Consider the following 17,545-nt stretch of genomic DNA (forward strand, 5'->3'; position numbering starts at 1 on the left):
GTTGAGCGCGTCGGTGACTTCTTTATCTTGCGATTGCGGCCGAGGAAGGAACAAATCTCGGCCTTTGGATTCTCGAGCCTGAAGACAAGGCTGCTAGTTCTACAAAGTTCAATATCAAATTCGGCTTTTATGGTGCCGAATGTAGTAACCTGGTAACACCTCACTTCGCCGAGAAGGCTAATGAGATGACCTCTGCCAATAAGGATTTGAAAATCCTTCTCGACCGAGACTTGGATAGATAACCAGTCGGCCTCGACGCAGTGCTGTTTATCCAAACTGAAGGTGCTTCGGGAACGGCTGATTCTACGGCAACAGTGCTGTTTATCCAAACTGAAGATGTTCGCCGGTTGCCTTCACAGTGCTGTTTATCCAAACTGAAGATGTGTCGGCGGAAAAAGAAAATAAAAAATCTCAAGATGTTTGAGAGGTTTTGCGCAGGGCAGTTGGGTGTTGAATTGGAGGTCCTCTGAATGGTGTTCGCAGGCTTGTATTTATAGAAGCAGATGTGTGGTGCGGCTTCACTTGTGTAGAATTTGATTTTAATTCAAACTCATCAGCTAGAGTCTAGGTCAAAGACTTCTCAAGGTAAGCAACAACCTATCTTTTAGATATCATTTATCTTTAAACGATCCGCTGGATATAGTCAATATTAGGCTTTAGATAATCCAATATATATTAAGAGATAATATTATGATTAAAACCACAATATTATTCCTTAATAATAATTGAAAATTATCTCAACCACTTTATCATCCAACGGTCTAGAACTTTACTCATCTAACGGCCTTGATTGTATGGGCCGATAGCGTAAATTTAGGTCCAAACAACGCCACCACGTGTTTTAAAAATAACTAAAACTAAAATAAATTACCAGATGTAGATTGGATTTACCAAAAGCTCGATTGTGCAACGGAAAATGCTAGGAGGACTTTGTTCATAATATTTTTTAATAAAATACTGTGCAGTTAACAGTTACATTCCATTTCGTAGTTTGAACAAAAAAATCTAACCATCAACCGTCACATTATTGTATCCTACAAATATAGTCTAGAAAAATGATCTTTCTAGTATCACTTGGGTGCAAAAAAGGGTTTTGAGGGCCAAGATTTTTGAGCTAAATGCTTTTAGAGAAAATATTAAGGAAACTCTCTTAAAAATAGAACTCTTCATTGACTCTCTACCAGCTCACAGTTTAACATCAATTCTCATATCAATATTATAAAATATTGTGTCATAAACATGAGGTGACAGAGGGTTTATAGAGAGTCTTGTTCTTTGAAAGAGTCTCCTTATCATTTCTCAAAAATAGAAAGAAAGTAGAGCTTTTCATATCAACTTCCAATCACAATAACAAACTAATTTGTCCATATTTTTCAGTTCTTATTACATTAGATTAGGAGTATATTACGTTTCTTGCAAGAAACACACAACCAAAATTAAAAAAAGAAAAGAAAAAAAAAAAAAAAAAAAAAAGGCATATCAACTTCATGGCTCAGCTTTAGGCGCCTTCACAGGAAACTCTTCCATTCCATAAACTGAGTTATGCTTGGAGCCATCATACTTCTCTCCATCTCCCCACACTGCATAGGCCTCCTCTCCGTGGATGGCGTCGTCACCGAGCTGCAACTGCTCGCCGTTGAGCCTGAGCGGAATGAATTGCCTCAAGAACAAGCAAATGATGCTAGTGATGATCACATTGACAGCAACCACAAACCCTAGTCCTAGGAATTGGATTCCCATTTGCTTAAACCCTGCACTGACTTGGCCACTATGGATTCCATGGGCAAGGCCAATGTAGTGTTGCCAATTTTCGGTTAAGAAGAATATACGGCAGAGCTTCGGGTGGGCAAAGAAGCCGGCAAGAATGCCTCCTAGGCTTCCGGCCACGGCGTGGGTGTGGAACACGGCCATGGTGTCATCTACATGATTTAGGATGCCGATTTTCTCGTGGAGGACCATCATAGTATACCATGGGATGCTTCCTGACATCACTCCCATTATGATTGCTACCCAACCTTGTACCACTCCTACGCTCAAAAAAATTATGAAAAAAAAAAGTGATCATGTACAACTCAAATAAAAACGGCATACCGGTTATGTAATATGTCGTGACAATTTACGATTGCACCAAGAAATGTATCATTTTGAGTAGGCCTGATTATGAACAGGCTGAATACTTCAAATTGGCAGCATGATATTTTTATCGGCTTTCAAATTAAAGCAATAGAAAATAAATCCCATATTTATTTAAGAAAATTGAAATTTAAAATAAATTTGGTGTTAGATTACATATTGATTATAATCCCTTGATGTGTCCTTAATTCAAAATAATTAATGAGCATTTTATTTAATCTCCCATTAAATATTTAAATTTATTAATATACAAATTTTAATTTATTTTTTGACCAAAAAAGAGTTTTTTAATTTATTAATTTTATTGAACATTCTTCAAACTTGAAAGACTCAATTAATATACCTAAATGTTATTACCGAAATGTATTATATTAAACTAATGTATTTAAATGTTAGTACAGAAATGTATGTACCTGTTGACCCTAAAAACTACAAAGCCTACGTGGCGCGCATGCCGAGTAATTAATAAGCTAACTACGTCCCCTTCAATTGTATGCAGGGCATGCCAACTCGTTGGCCGAGGAGTAAAATTTGTTAATGTTGCGTTGAGCGCGTTGTTGACTTCTTGATCTTGCTATTGCAGCTGAGGAAGGAACACGTCTCGACCTTCGGGTTCTAGAGCCCAAAGACAAGGTTGTTAGTTCCGCAAAGTTCAATATCAAATTCGACTTTCAATGTGCTGAATGTAGTAACTCGTAACACCTCACTTCGCCGAAAAGGCTAATGAGATGACCTCTGCCAATAAGGATTCGAAAACCCTTCTCGACCGAGACTTGGATAGGTAACCAGTCGGCCTCAACGCAGTGTTGTTTATCCAAACTGAAGGTGCTCCTCGGTCGGCTAATTTTACGGCAACAGTGCTGTTTATTTAAACTGAAGATGTTCGCCAGTTGCCTTCACAGTGTTGTTTATCCAAAATGAAGGTGTGTTGGTGGAAAAAGAAAATAAAAAAATCTCAAGATATTTGAGAGGTTTACGCAGGGCAATTTATGTGTTGAATTGGAGGCCTTTCTTCCGTTGCACCGAGTCTTGTATTTATAGGCAAATGTCGTGTGGCGCGGCCAGATGATTTTGTAAGTCCAATTGCAATTCTATTTCACGGAACTGAAACTGATCCGTGTCCTTCAAATTTCGTGACTTTTAAACTAAAGTCTATCTAGATTTTACCACACCACATCAGAAACCTAGCCCACCTAAGCTTCTGATCTCATTAAAAAACCTAGCCTACCTAGGCTTCTTGTGTCATCATCACAACCTAGCCTACCTCTGTTGTCTAGATATAATCATCCACATCACATCACATATTATCACAATTTCACCTTTATCCCATGCATGGATTAATTGCATGAAATTAACCCATATTAGCTACACGATGCCGAATATCCCCAATTAATTTGAATCTGTCTTGGCTTCCAGTTATCCAAATCAGAGACATTACTTGCGTCTCATCTATTTCATTCCAATCCTTTATCCAAAGGATAATAACAACAGGCTAGCATGTGTGATCTTAGGCCTGGTAAGATGACCTCGGCATCCGAAATGTGATTGCATTTGAACACCACAAAATTATAAAATATTATGATAATTCCAATTATTCAAAAGATAATTAGTATGATTATGATAATCATAATAATATAAATAATTGGAAATCATGTTGACATTTTACTCATTCGACGATCTAAAACTCTGTACATTTAACGGTCTCGATTACTCAGACCGATAATGTAAAATTGGGTTCAAATAGTACAGAAATATGTGCATCGAAATGTATTATATTAAATTAATGTACCTAAATGTGTATACTGAAATGTATGCACCGAAATGTATTATATTGAATTGATGTACCTAAATGTTTGTATCGAAATATATGTACCGAAATGTGTGTACCTAAATGTATGCACTGAAATGTATTATAATGAATTTAATGTACCTAAATGAAGAAGACAAAGTACATCGAAATATATTGTATAACAAAAATTAATTTATCTAAATGTTCACAACAAAATATATTATGATAAATGAAATGAAAATGAAAATTATAATGAAATAAAATCAATACATTAAAAATTAGGAAGAAAAAGAGAAATAATTAAAAAATAAAAATATAATTAATAAATGAGGTTATTAATGTATCAAGGACTAACATTAGATTTTAATCTTACTCATAGTTTTAATCTAAAAGTCATATTTTTCAAGGATTAAAATGAAGTTTTCTAAACTTTAAATCAAACAAATTAAGAAATAATAATGAAACATAAACAAGCAGGAGTTTGTAGAAATAATAAAAGGTAGTATGTTTATCTGATTTGAAGATCTACAAATACTCTGGTTAGAAGATGCAATTATGAGACAAAGGTGATCAGGGCAAAACGGTTAGAGGAATAACTAGGAAGACTTGGAAAGAGACTTTAAGAAAAAACTTGGAGTACTTAGAGCTAATAGGAGATTTGGTGCAAAATTGAGCACAATAAAGTTCTAGAATTCATATAGTCGGTTCTATTTAGCATGATAATGATTTGTTGTTGATGTTGTTATTTATGTGGATTGGCTAATTTATACCTGCAGCAAGGGTAATGCAAACTAAGAGCTTCTCCAAATGAGATGTCAAATTGTTCAAATCAGCAATAACGATAACAAAAGACAACATTAATGTTTTCTAACCGAGAAGCCAAGTTTGATGTGACATGACATGGATTGACATCTCCCCCTTGCTGCTAACTTTGACAGACCTTTAGATTTTTTTAATTAATTATTAAATGCTTTTTATTAATTTTTTTATTAGTTTAAAGCATTGTCCTTTTATTTATTTTCATTCCCAATGCAAACAAAGTACATGAATTATTATTTTATGTTTAAATTTTGACATATCGGTTGGAGTGCAAAAGTTTAAAAGATGTCAAAGTGTCATATAAACCTTCAAATTTAAACTTTAGATTTAAAATTTGACATCTTCTTTGGAGATGGTCTAAGTCAGTGATCATGCCCTGAGTAGCGCCAATCTCAAGAAAGTAATATCAAGCAAGAGCCACGTCAGCAGGCTAGTGGCAGTGCACACGTGGGTGTTGAGGACGGCCAGAGATGTTTCTGTGTTCACCATGTAAGGACCTCCACCGTTGAATCCAGCCCACCCCATCCAAAGTAGGCCCGCCCCAGCAGAATGTTGTTTGGTGGAAATCTCTCCCTGTCATTGGTTGCCCTTGGCCCAACCTGCATGCACAAGGAAAACAGTATTTGTAATTTATACCAACTTAATTTTAACACAAAAAATAAATTTATGTGCTAGATGTGTGTTAAGTTAAATGATTAGGATAGGATAAAGTGCTCGTTCCTTGGTATTCAAGGTTGATCTTTCACCCTTATGTCAAATTTCTAGTAGATATGTGAGACATACTAGAAATGTTCTACCTTAGACATGTGGTTCTTGTTAGAATCGAACGATCTAACATCAAAAAATCTTCATATCTAATGGTGGTTTAAGAGGTTTTATGCACCCTTCTTCTTCCAAACCAGTTTTTAAGGGCAAAATTTATTTATGAACTCTTAACAATTATTATCAGAGTTTGATTTCACCAGAGCCTAGATTTCACTGAAAGCGCAACTGATATGCTAGAGTAAAATGATCAATCCAAAAAAATGATACTCTTACCACACATTTGTACCATCATTTGTATCATCTCTCTCATAGAGATGAAACTCACTTGTGTTGGTGGGTATTACCTCTAATAGAGGGATGATACAAATATGTGCTAAGTGTAGCATTATTCGATCAATATTATGTATGGAACAATGTAGGCAGTGTGGGCCACTAAAGAGTAAACTTTGGCTGAGCTAAAATTTATGATGTATTTTATGATCAGTTGCTCTAAGTTGTAATGGTTAATTTTTGGCCAGTGATGCTCGAGAGGCCATAATACATCAATGGTCAAATTTCATCCACATAGAGCATAAACGATTGACGTTGTAAAATTGTGTTTACTTACCTAGTAAGCAGCAGTGAAACCAGCAACACCAAAAGAGAGATGAATGACATAGCCACCAGAGCAGTCAATAAGCCCCTGGAGTTAAAAATACTATAGCAAGCAATTTGTGTAAGAAAATGTCAACCAATGGGGTACAAATAACATCCATGCATATAAGTTCATCCTCCCCAACAAAGCCCTAGCGATCAAAATCAACGTAATGGCCGAAAACGCAAACAGAAAATAAATCATGGTTGCAGTTGGAATAAATATACTAGGTGTTCGTTCAAGAAGGAAGCCTTGGTCCATGGCCACGTTGGGTCGACCGAGAAAGCTCGTCCCCAAACGACATTTGGTAGTCCCAGCCGACCCAATAGACCAAGACTGCCGCGAAAGTGTACAGGGCCATGAAGGCCGAGTTCACTGCCCACTTCTTTTTCACTGCCCATGAAGGCCGCGAAAGTGTACAGGGCCATGAAGGCCGAGTTCACTGCCCTAACAAGCCCTGGCACGCTCTGCATGCCAACAAGCGTGGCGGCCGTTAGTTGCCACGCATTGTCACCCTTACTGAGCCAGTCAGGGCTCGCCTGATCAGGAGCGAGGTTTTTTGGGAGCTCCATTGTGATTGATTGACGAACGAGCTTCCGGCTTAGAATTAGATGATGATTTTGCGCTGAATTATGGATGGGATGCCAATGAATGCTTTATATTGTGAATTTGGATCACCGAGGCTTTGCTGTCACTTGCCTGGATCTTTTTTAGTTCTACCTGATTTTTTGTCGTGATTAATGAATCTGAAAGCTGTCCGACAGAGGAGTTTAGGGTTTAAGGTTTTGGTTCATGTGAAGTTACTCATATGCCCCCTTGACTTTGTAGGTTGATAACTAGATATTTGCATGTTTGATGGCTAAAACTGTAATTGGACCAAGATTCCTCGTTCATTGCTTCATTCCATGAGAAATTTTTCATAGTGACGGGAACACAGGTAGTATACCACGCGTTTTTATGTAAATAGTGAGAAATTTTATTTTTTTAAGTTATTAATTTTTTAACACATATTCCACCATTTGTACAATGACACGTGATGTACCACCTCGTATGCCAGTCACATTAAAAAAAATTTCTCGTTTTCCTAGACGGTAAAACTTACGGCACAAGAATTCCCATCATTCGCATGTTGGCTTCCTTTGTCCAATGGATTGATGGTTCCGAAGGAGCTAGTATATTAAAGTAAATTCTGTTTAATTAATAGGTTATTTGGCAAGGGTTTTTGTACGTTTGTGCAAATTCAGTGATTAATATAAGTAACCTACGTATACATATCTCTACTAATCAATAAAACCCTTATTGTCAATCAAAAGAGGGTGAAAAGACAAATTAGTCTTTTATCAGACAAAAAAAATGATGGGTAATAATGTAATTTCACATGTCCAAATTTTACTGTTTTTTATTGAAGCCTCATCTACAGGTGATATTAAAATACCTCCAATATTAAAAAAAAAATTTAAAAAAAAAAATCTGAGAACAAAAATCTCCCACTCCTCCCAAGTTCTCTCTCTCTCCCTCCCTCCTTCTCTCCTTCTCATTTTCTAAAAAAATGTGTTCATACACACAAAGTGTGTAGACAAATGCTAATAATAATAATAATAATTTAAACGACTTATTAATAAAATCTTGGTTGTTAATCAAAACTCCAGAAAATTATCATTTTAATCCTTTCACCAAAACTAAATTTTGCTGTTTTTTTAGCAACCTCATAGCCAGGTTAGTACGACATGCCATATTTAAAAATTAAAAATAAAATAAAATATAAAATAAAAAGTATCCCCACGTTAGAAGAAACCACTCATCATTATCCTAACTTTCATAACTGATTTTTTTTCTTACAATTTTAAAAACTAATCCCACTTCATAATAAAAATAAAATGAAATGAAATTGTTCACACACAGTGTGTGTAGGTATCTGCTAGTACACTATTAAGAAATTGTAACTCCACGTGGTATTGTTGCGGGTACACCTAAAATGAAATAGTTATCATTTTACTTATCATTTTGAACACCGACGCCAATGAATACTAATTATCATTTTGAACCAATGTATAACATGCGTACTTAAATGAAACAGGTCTTGGAACGATTTGGTTCTTATTTCTTTTGTGTTTACTAATTTATGGTGTTAAAGTTATACTACTACACGACTTCTTTTGTACATACTAACACGTAAAGATTTATGTAAAGTGTAGGTTACACATTCAAATTCGTAATTCAATACTTAAAAAGTTAGGAATAAGATAGCTGGACACTAATTTACATGCATATAATTAATCTAAGTGCAATAATACTGATGTACTGATAATTCTAATTTTTAGAATATAATAATATAACAAAATTTATTATAATTTGAATGAAATAATAACACCGTGCCGATGTGTTTCAGATACACCTAAACATTACTGTGACACTAAGGTCTTGAGGCTTGGAATCATGACACTGGCGCCATTCAATAATATTTGTCACTTTCAATCCAATATATAACATGTGTACTTAAATGTAACAAATTTTTGAATTATTTTTATTCTTAATTTTTTTGCATTTACTAAAATATGGTGTTTAAATTATTTCACTAGATGACTTCCTTTGTACTTTGCTAACACATAGGAAATTATACCAATTGTAAGTTACATGTTCAAATTCGTAATTTAATACTTCCGAGATAAAAAAAATAATAATAAATAAAAAAAAAATAAAAAAAAAAACAAGAATAAAACCAGTTTGAGACCAATTTGATGTAGATAAGATGACGAAATAAATTGAAGATCAAGTTAAAAGGCGTATATCGGGCAGCAAGTGAAACAAATGAAAGGAGCACATTTTTGGCAAACAGCCAACAAACTTCAGTGTTACATGGTTTTTTTTTAAAAAAAAAAAAAAAAAAAAAAAAAAAAAAAGCTCTTATACAATTAGATCCCACCAAAAGTTGTCCATTACATTTATCGGAAACATTTAAGGGAAGGGATCCTTAATTTTTTTTTATAAAAATGGGGTATGGGGTCCACATTAAATCGAATTTTAACGATTCAAACCGTCTATTTTTCAAGTTACACCTTATAGATCATCCTTGCAAAATACTAGCCAAATCGAAATTGTTTAAGACATCTAATTGGGTTCAAAGAAATTAACGAATACTTTGTTATACAAGAAACAATGAAATTTTATCTTGATAATTAAATAAGCAAATGATTTCAGATTGAATTGAATTTTTGCAATGATGATCTATGAATTGAGACTTACAAAATAGATGTTTCAGATCATTGAAATTCGATGTAAAGTAAACCTCACAACTAATCCCCATTTTAAAAAAAAATTAGAAATCCCTTTACATAAAGGGCCTAATCATCCTACCAACTGCTGATAGAATTGATATGGGATGGAGTACCATGCAAGAGCATCACATCTTGCAGCAAGAGATCGATTTTGCATTGTTCACTACAACTCCAAAAGTGAAACGACTAAGAGATGATTTTCGTTTTTGCATAAATAAGTTTTAGTTGATGGTTTTTCTTCTGGGATATAAACGATATTAGAAGAGTGAATAATTGAACAAGAGATTTCGAATGTAAAAATGAATGCTCATAATAGTTACAAGCTATTCGCACGTTTTAGTTTTTATTTTTTATTTTTTATACAAATGATGTTTTACAATAAATTGTCTAATTTATTTGGAGGGAATTTCGAATTTGTCTACAAAGAGAGAAGCACACTTCTCTAACCAATTTGGTTAAACTTAAAGCATTATTTTAACTTCAATTTTAATTAAGTTAGCTAAAACATTGTACTTCATCATTTGCGCTCATCCTGAATTATGTTCATTGTAATATAAAGTAAAATTAATTTAATGTAGACAATCATTTGTCTTAATAAAATGTTTTGGAATTTTAATGTGGCCTTCAAAAGTAGGATCCAAAGTAGGAATTAAACAAATATAGAGAAGAGAAGAGAATAAAGTAAATTGTAACAATTGTCCCTTAATTTTGACTCAATTAGAGCAATGGTCCCTTAACTAAAAATTCATTACCATTGGTCCCTTAACTCATCAAAACTTGCAACTATGGTCCTTCAACTAAAAATCCACTACCAATGATCCCTCAACTTTAATCCAACTGGAGAAATGATGCCTCAACTTTAACTCACTTAGAGAAATGGTCCTTGAACTTTAACATAATTGTAGCAATGGTACTTCCAACATAACTCATTTTGACAAAATTCTGACGAAATTGACGAAAATGACCATAACTATATGTTTTGATGAGTCGACAGACCAATGATAATAAATTTTTAGTTAAGAGATCATTACTCCAATTTAATTAAAGTTGAGGAATCGAAGTACCACCATAAGAACGCTGCGTCACAGTTGACTCACAAGCATTTTGTTCGTATCCCTCCTCGCCAGAACCTGTGGTGCTCCTTCAACCCTCAGAAAAAAGCTTCTCCCTCTAAAGCTCAAAGCTCCCTCAACCAGTAAGTTCTCTCTCTCTCTCTCTCTCTCTCAACTGTAAAATTTCCATTTCAAGAGAGAGAGAGATCCCTCTAAAGCTCAAAGCTCCCTCTGTTAAAATGCTTGAAATAAACATGTTGGAATAATGGTAGGCTAGTCAATTTTCTTGTTCAAAGTTAGGCAAGTTAGGTTAGTCAAGCAAGTTAGGCAAGTTAGGCAAAATTAGGCTTATGTTCTTTTTCTTCCCTATATATATGTTTCATCTTGTAATTGTTTACATCAAGTAATATACATCAAATTTCAATATGGTATCAGAGCCAAGTCGGTCAGGGATCGTTCTTGGTAGAGCATTGGTTGTAAAGTCTCTTGAAATTTTGAGTATGCTCTGTGGTTGCAGTTTTGACTGATCTTCCACATCAGAAAAGATTTCTTGAGATTATTGCTGGTGCAATCTTCCACGAGGTCAACCATTCTAGGCATGGCCTCTCATTCAAAATGGAAAAGTCCCAACCACCCGCTCTATCTCCACCACTCGGATCAACCTGGTGCAATCCTCGTACCACAACCATTGGTGGAAGACAACTACAACACATGGGTTCAATCCATGAGTATGGCCTTAACGGTCAAGAACAAACTTGGTTTTGTTGATAGGACGATCAACAAACCAAGTGAGGATAAGTTTGAGGAGCTGCAGCAATGGAATCGCTGCAACAACTTGGTCAAGACATGGCTACTAGGCTCCATGTCAAAGGAGATTTCAGGGAGTGTCATCAACTACAAGGATGCTCGACAAATGTGGACCGATCTGCAGGAGAGGTTCTCACATGTGAATATAGTTCAGCTGTTCCATGTTGAGAACGAGATCCATGATTGCGTCCAGAGCAATATGAGTGTAAGTTCTTACTTCACTAAACTTAAAAGTTTATGGGATGAACGTGATACTTTGTGTTCCATTCCAGCATGCAGTTGTGGAACAAAGAATGAGATGAACTCATATGTTGAAACTTAGAAAACCATGAAGTTCCTTATGGGACTGAACGAATCGTATGCTACGGTTCGAAGCAATACTCTTCTTCTCGAACCACTGCCTACGGTGAACAAGGCATATGCATTGGTCCTTCGACATGAACGCCAGGCAGAGGTTTCCAATGGGAAAAGCACACAACTAGAAACTACTGTCTTTGCAGTGAAGAATCTGTCGCGAGAATCTACACCTGAAGACAAGGAGATGCGATGTGGAAAGTGCAATAAAACCAATCACATCACCAAAAATTGTCGTGCACATCTCAAGTGCACTTTTTGTGGATGGAAAGGCCACACCTTCGATTTCTGTCGAAAACGGAAAGCAGCCACAGAGACCGAATCCAATCGTCTTTTTTCTTCAAAGGGCAATCAAGTTTCACAAAGTAACAAGCAAGAGACAGTGCCTAATTTCCCGTTCTCTCAGGAGGACTGCAAGCAAATCTTTCAGATGTTGAACAAGAACAAATCATCATTTGCCAATCAAGTCAGTAATCCTCCTAGTCATGAAGAACTTTCAGGTAAAGCCTTCTCTTTTCCATGTAAAGGAACCAAAAGCATTTGGATCCTGGATAGTGGTGCCACGGATCACATAGTTTGCAGTCCTAGTCTCCTTACACACTCACGAACTGTTGAAAATCATACAGTTGAACTGCCAGATGGTTCCGTTGCCAAAGTCACTCACATTGGACAAGTTGTTTTCTCTCATAATCTTATCCTTGAAAATGTCCTATGTGTGCCGTTCTTTAGGTTGAATTTAATATCTATCAGTAAACTAGCCTATGATTCCTTATATGTCACCATTTTCTTCACCCAATTTTGTGTCATTCAGGACCTTCGCTCGGGGAAGATGATTGGGACAGGAACTGAAAGGGATGGACTTTACTACCTCGACCCATCAAAGAAAGGAACATGCAACAATATTCAAACCGTCTCACCAAAGCTTTGGCACCAACGCCTAGGACACCCATCCCATAAAGCCACTTCGTTATTACCTTTATTTAACAATAAGGCTTGTGATTTGGAAAAATGTTTAATTTGCCCATTGGCCAAACAAACAAGATCACCCTTTCCTTTGAGCTCTATTTCTACCAAATCATGTTTTGAATTATTGCATATTGATATTTGGGGTGGTTATCAAGTTGCTTCTATTTCAGGTGCCAAGTATTTCCTTACCATCGTAGATGACTACACTAGAAGCACTTGGGTTTATTTGATGAAACATAAATCTGACACAAAAGACATTTTAGTGGGATTCATTCAAATGATTGAGACTCAATTCAATACCAGAGTTCAAATCATACGAAGTGACAATGGCCCTGAGTTTAAGCTTGATCAATTTTATGCTCTCAAAGGCATCATACATCAATCTAGTTGTGTCAACACACCACAACAAAATGGTGTTGCCGAACGTAAACACCGACATTTGCTCAATGTTGCTCGGGCTTTGCTCTTTCAAGCTTGTTTGCCAAAACGTTTTTGGGGGGATGCAATCTTAACCTCAGCTTACCTCATCAATAGAACACCCACTCCACTTCTCCAAGGTAAAACACCTTACGAAAAACTGTTTCACAAAGCACCTAACTATTCACATTTAAAGGTTTTTGGTAGTTTATGTTTTGCTTCTACACACGCCCAAAGGCCCTCTAAATTCGACCCCCGTGCAATCCAATGCATTTTTCTTGGGTATCCTTATGGTCAAAAGGGTTATAAATTGTTTGATATAAAACACAATAAGACTTTTGTTTCTAGGGATGTTGTTTTTTTTGAAAATCATTTTCCACTCCAAAATCATACCACTTCCGCTGCCCCGTCTCCATCAAACATTACACCCTCATCCATCACGTTTGACTTGACCTCTCCCATTGAGTCGCACTCAAGCCTTGCACCCGAAGACATAAACACCACCTCTCCCACACTTACCGACATCACACCACCCTCATCTCCTTTACCTACTACAACTCCACCACCAGATACCTTATCAACACCTTCACCACTCTTCCCCACCTCCACATACCCTACACATACTCTACACTCTTCACCACCTCCAACCACTCCATCACCAGACCAACCACCTCCACTCCGTCGTAGCACTCGACCGACCAAAACTTCCACATTTTTGCAGGACTTTCATGTTGAGGTGGCCCTCCCTTCCCGTGTTGCTCCCACATCTTCCACAAGCATGGTCCAGTCATCAGGTACATCTCACCCCATATCTCATTATTTATCTTATGACCATGTATCCCCCACTCACAAAACCTTTCTCACCACCCTCACCATTATCAAAGAACCCACCAGTTTTTCGCAGGCTGTTCAGGATCCAAAATGGCGTGACGCCATGCAAAAAGAGATTGTTGCCCTTCATGACAATCGCACTTGGACTCTTGTGCCCTTACCACCTCACAAACATCCCATCGGTTGCAAATGGATCTATAAGGTGAAGCTTAAACCTGACGGCAGTGTTGAACGCTACAAAGCTCGTCTCGTTGCTAAAGGCTACAGTCAAATTGAGGGGCTTGATTATCGGGAAACTTTTGCTCCAGTTGCCAAGCTCACCACCGTCCGCGTCCTCCTGAGTATTGCCTCCATACGAGGCTGGCATCTTCATCAACTTGATGTGAACAACGCATTCTTGCATGGTGACTTATACGAGGAGGTTTATATGTCCCTGCCTCCTGGGTTCGGACGAAAGGGGGAGACACGAGTATGCAAATTACACAAATCCATTTATGGTTTAAAACAGGCCTCGAGACAATGGTTTATCAAGCTGTCTAGTGCTCTCAAGATTGCTGGTTTTCATCAATCATGGTCAGATTACTCATTGTTCGTCCGAAACCGTCAAGGCAGTTTCATGGCATTACTTGTGTATGTTGATGACGTGATACTTGCAGGTAACAATTTGAGAGAAATTGAAGAGACTAAACTCTTCCTTTCCCAACATTTTAAACTAAAGGATTTGGGAAAACTCAAATACTTTTTGGGGATAGAAGTTGCAAGATCTAAACAAGGGATTGCCTTGTGCCAACGCAAATATGCGTTGGAAATACTAGAAGATGTTGGGTTCCTTGGTGCGAAGCCCTCACGATTACCAATGGAACCAAACATGTCCCTTACACAAACTGATGGGACGCTCCTACATGATCCTTCTTCATACAGGCGACTCGTAGGGAGGCTGATTTACTTAACCATCACGCGACCTGACCTGACTTATGTGGTTAATATGTTGAGCCAATTCATGGACAAGCCACGACAACCACACCTTGAAGCGGTGCATAAGGTTCTCAGGTACATCAAACAATCTCCTGGACAGGGAATTCTTTTGCCTTCTACAGGTTCACTACAACTACAAGCCTTTTGTGATGCTGATTGGGCTCGATGTAAAGACACTAGAAGGTCAATAACCGGTTATTGTATCTTCCTTGGACAAGCACTGATATCTTGGAAAACGAAGAAACAAAACACAATATCTCGTTCCAGTGCAGAGGCAGAATACCGTTCTATGGCTACTACTTGTTGTGAAGTTATATGGCTAAGAAACATTTTGAAGGACTTGCAAGTAAATCATGCACAACCAGTCACAATGTTTTGTGATAATCAAGCTGCCATGCACATTGCTTCGAACCCAGTGTTTCATGAACGAACGAAGCATATAGAGATAGACTGTCACTTAATACGTGAGAAGATTCAAATGGGAATGGTGCAAACAGCTTACATACGGACCTCGAATCAACCTGCAGACTTGTTCACCAAACCACTAAGCTCGGCACAATTTGAGGTCTTAATTAGCAAGTTGGGTGTCATCGACATTCACACTCCAACTTGAGGGGGAGTGTTAAAATGCTTGAAATAAACATGTTGGAATAATGGTAGGCTAGTCAATTTTCTTGTTCAAAGTTAGGCAAGTTAGGTTAGTCAAGCAAGTTAGGCAAGTTAGGCAAAATTAGGCTTATGTTCTTTTTCTTCCCTATATATATGTTTCATCTTGTAATTGTTTACATCAAGTAATATACATCAAATTTCAATACCCTCAACCAGTAAGTTCTCTCTCTCTCTCTCTCTCTCAACTGTAAAATTTCCATTTCAAGAGAGAGAGAGATAAGTGAACAGAGCAACTTTAAAACCCCAGAAAACTGCTACCATTTGCATGCGGAATTTTGAATTTCCATTAATATTATTCAGTTAACTGAAAACCCGAGTGAAAGTCAGTAGCTTTTCTATCTGGGTTCTTTCTAAATTATCAAATCATGGCCTCTGCAATGCTCAATGGGGCTGAGAATCTCACCCTTATCAGAGCAATAACCCCAAATGTGTTAAGTTTTCACGTGTCGGATCTTCACGGGAAGCAGTTTCTGAAAACGGGTTTTGCTTCAACCGCAAGAATACCCAAATCTTGCGCTAGAATCAATGTGCCCAGATGCAGCAGCAGTATCTCGGCTCCTCGGCCAGCTTCCCAGCCGAGGTTTATTCAGCACAAGAAGGAGGCTTTCTGGTTCTACAGATTCCTCTCAATTGTGTATGATCATGTTATAAACCCCGGGCATTGGACTGAGGACATGAGGGACGAGGCGCTTGAGCCGGCGGAGCTCACTGATCGGAGAATGATTGTGGTGGATGTTGGTGGCGGCACAGGGTTCACCACTCTGGGGATTGTGAAGCATGTGGATGCCAAGAATGTCACCATTCTTGACCAGTCACCTCATCAGCTTGCCAAGGCTAAGCAGAAGGAGCCCTTGAAGGAGTGCAAGATTATTGAGGGTGATGCTGAGGACCTCCCCTTTCGAACTGATTATGCTGATCGATATGTGTCTGCTGGGAGGTACATTGCACGTACACTTTTCATTTGGTGTGCTTTCTAGCTTTGCATGATTTTAACTTGCAAATTTGTTATGTAATGTGTCGATTTAAGGGCTGGAAAGTAGTGTTTGCCTATTTAGGATGCTATTATACACAAACGTGGGTTAGTCTAGTTGGCTAAGACAGTGTTCAAATCCCCATCCTCGTAGGTTTCAGTAGTTTAGAATTTTCAGTCACACATGCTAACTTATGTAGTCTTTCTAATGGAACTGTATGATTGCATTTTCTCAGTATCTAGTACTGGCCAGATCCGCAGCGTGGCATCAAGGAAGCATACAGGGTCCTAAAACTCGGAGGAAAAGCATGCGTAATTGGTCCTGTGTACCCAACATTTTGGTTATCTTGCTTCTTTGCCGATGTATGGATGCTTTTCCCAAAGGAGGAAAAGTACATTGAGTGGTTCCAGAAGGCAGGGTTTAAAGATGTCCAGCTGAAAAGAATTGGCCCAAAATGGTATCGTGGGGTTTGCCGCCATGGATGGATCATGGGATGTTCTGTAACAGGCATTAAACCTGCATCTGGGGATTCTCCTTTACAGGTAATTTCTTCTGGAGAACTCTGGTTGACCTGTTTCTTGATGGTTAATGCTCTTCCATGTTCGATTTCTTATCAGTTCAGCATTTAGAGTTGATTGAGATTCAAGCACTTCGATGAAACGAGTGGATTCTAATTGTGTAGTAGTTCGATTAGTATATACATTGGCCATGCTACTACTGTTTATAGAAACGGAGAAACGTTATGATTTGCCGTATAAATCGCGGAAGTTCCGGTCACTATAGATCATTGAACTCGAATGCTATTGCTGTCAATTCCTAGAGCAGATGGTGGCTTTACCACTTTGTTCTTGTTTTATGATGTGCGGTTCCTTTTAATCCTAATTTCTATCGTATTTACTCTTCATCTGTCGTTGTGTTCCGATGCAGCTTGTTCCGAAAGCAGAGGACGTGACAAAGCCGGTAAATCCGTGGTCGTTCTTCGTGCGGTTCATGTTGGGTGTCATGGCAGCATTATACTATGTGCTGGTGCCTGTATACATGTGGCTCAAAGATCAAATTGTACCCAAAGGCCAGCCAATCTGAGAGAG

The 17,545-nt window shown here is 37.6% G+C and overlaps 1 protein-coding gene and 2 pseudogenes across 1 annotated transcript; 2 read left to right on the forward strand and 1 right to left on the reverse strand.

Annotated features, from left to right (window-relative positions):
• Window positions 1-1,485: 1,485 nt before the first annotated feature.
• LOC137714627 (ammonium transporter 2 member 4-like) lies at window positions 1,486-6,712 on the reverse strand (annotated as a pseudogene).
• A 4,353-nt stretch (window positions 6,713-11,065) lies between these two features.
• LOC137714628 (uncharacterized) lies at window positions 11,066-11,596 on the forward strand. Its single transcript, XM_068453791.1, has one exon. It carries the CDS (start codon window positions 11,066-11,068, stop codon window positions 11,594-11,596), a length of 531 nt encoding a protein of 176 aa, XP_068309892.1.
• A 4,127-nt stretch (window positions 11,597-15,723) lies between these two features.
• On the forward strand, window positions 15,724-17,540 carry LOC137715698 (2-methyl-6-phytyl-1,4-hydroquinone methyltransferase, chloroplastic-like; annotated as a pseudogene).
• Window positions 17,541-17,545: the final 5 nt, after the last annotated feature.

Source organism: Pyrus communis, chromosome 14 (assembly GCF_963583255.1).
Source record: "Pyrus communis chromosome 14, drPyrComm1.1, whole genome shotgun sequence".
Taxonomy (NCBI): domain Eukaryota; kingdom Viridiplantae; phylum Streptophyta; class Magnoliopsida; order Rosales; family Rosaceae; genus Pyrus; species Pyrus communis.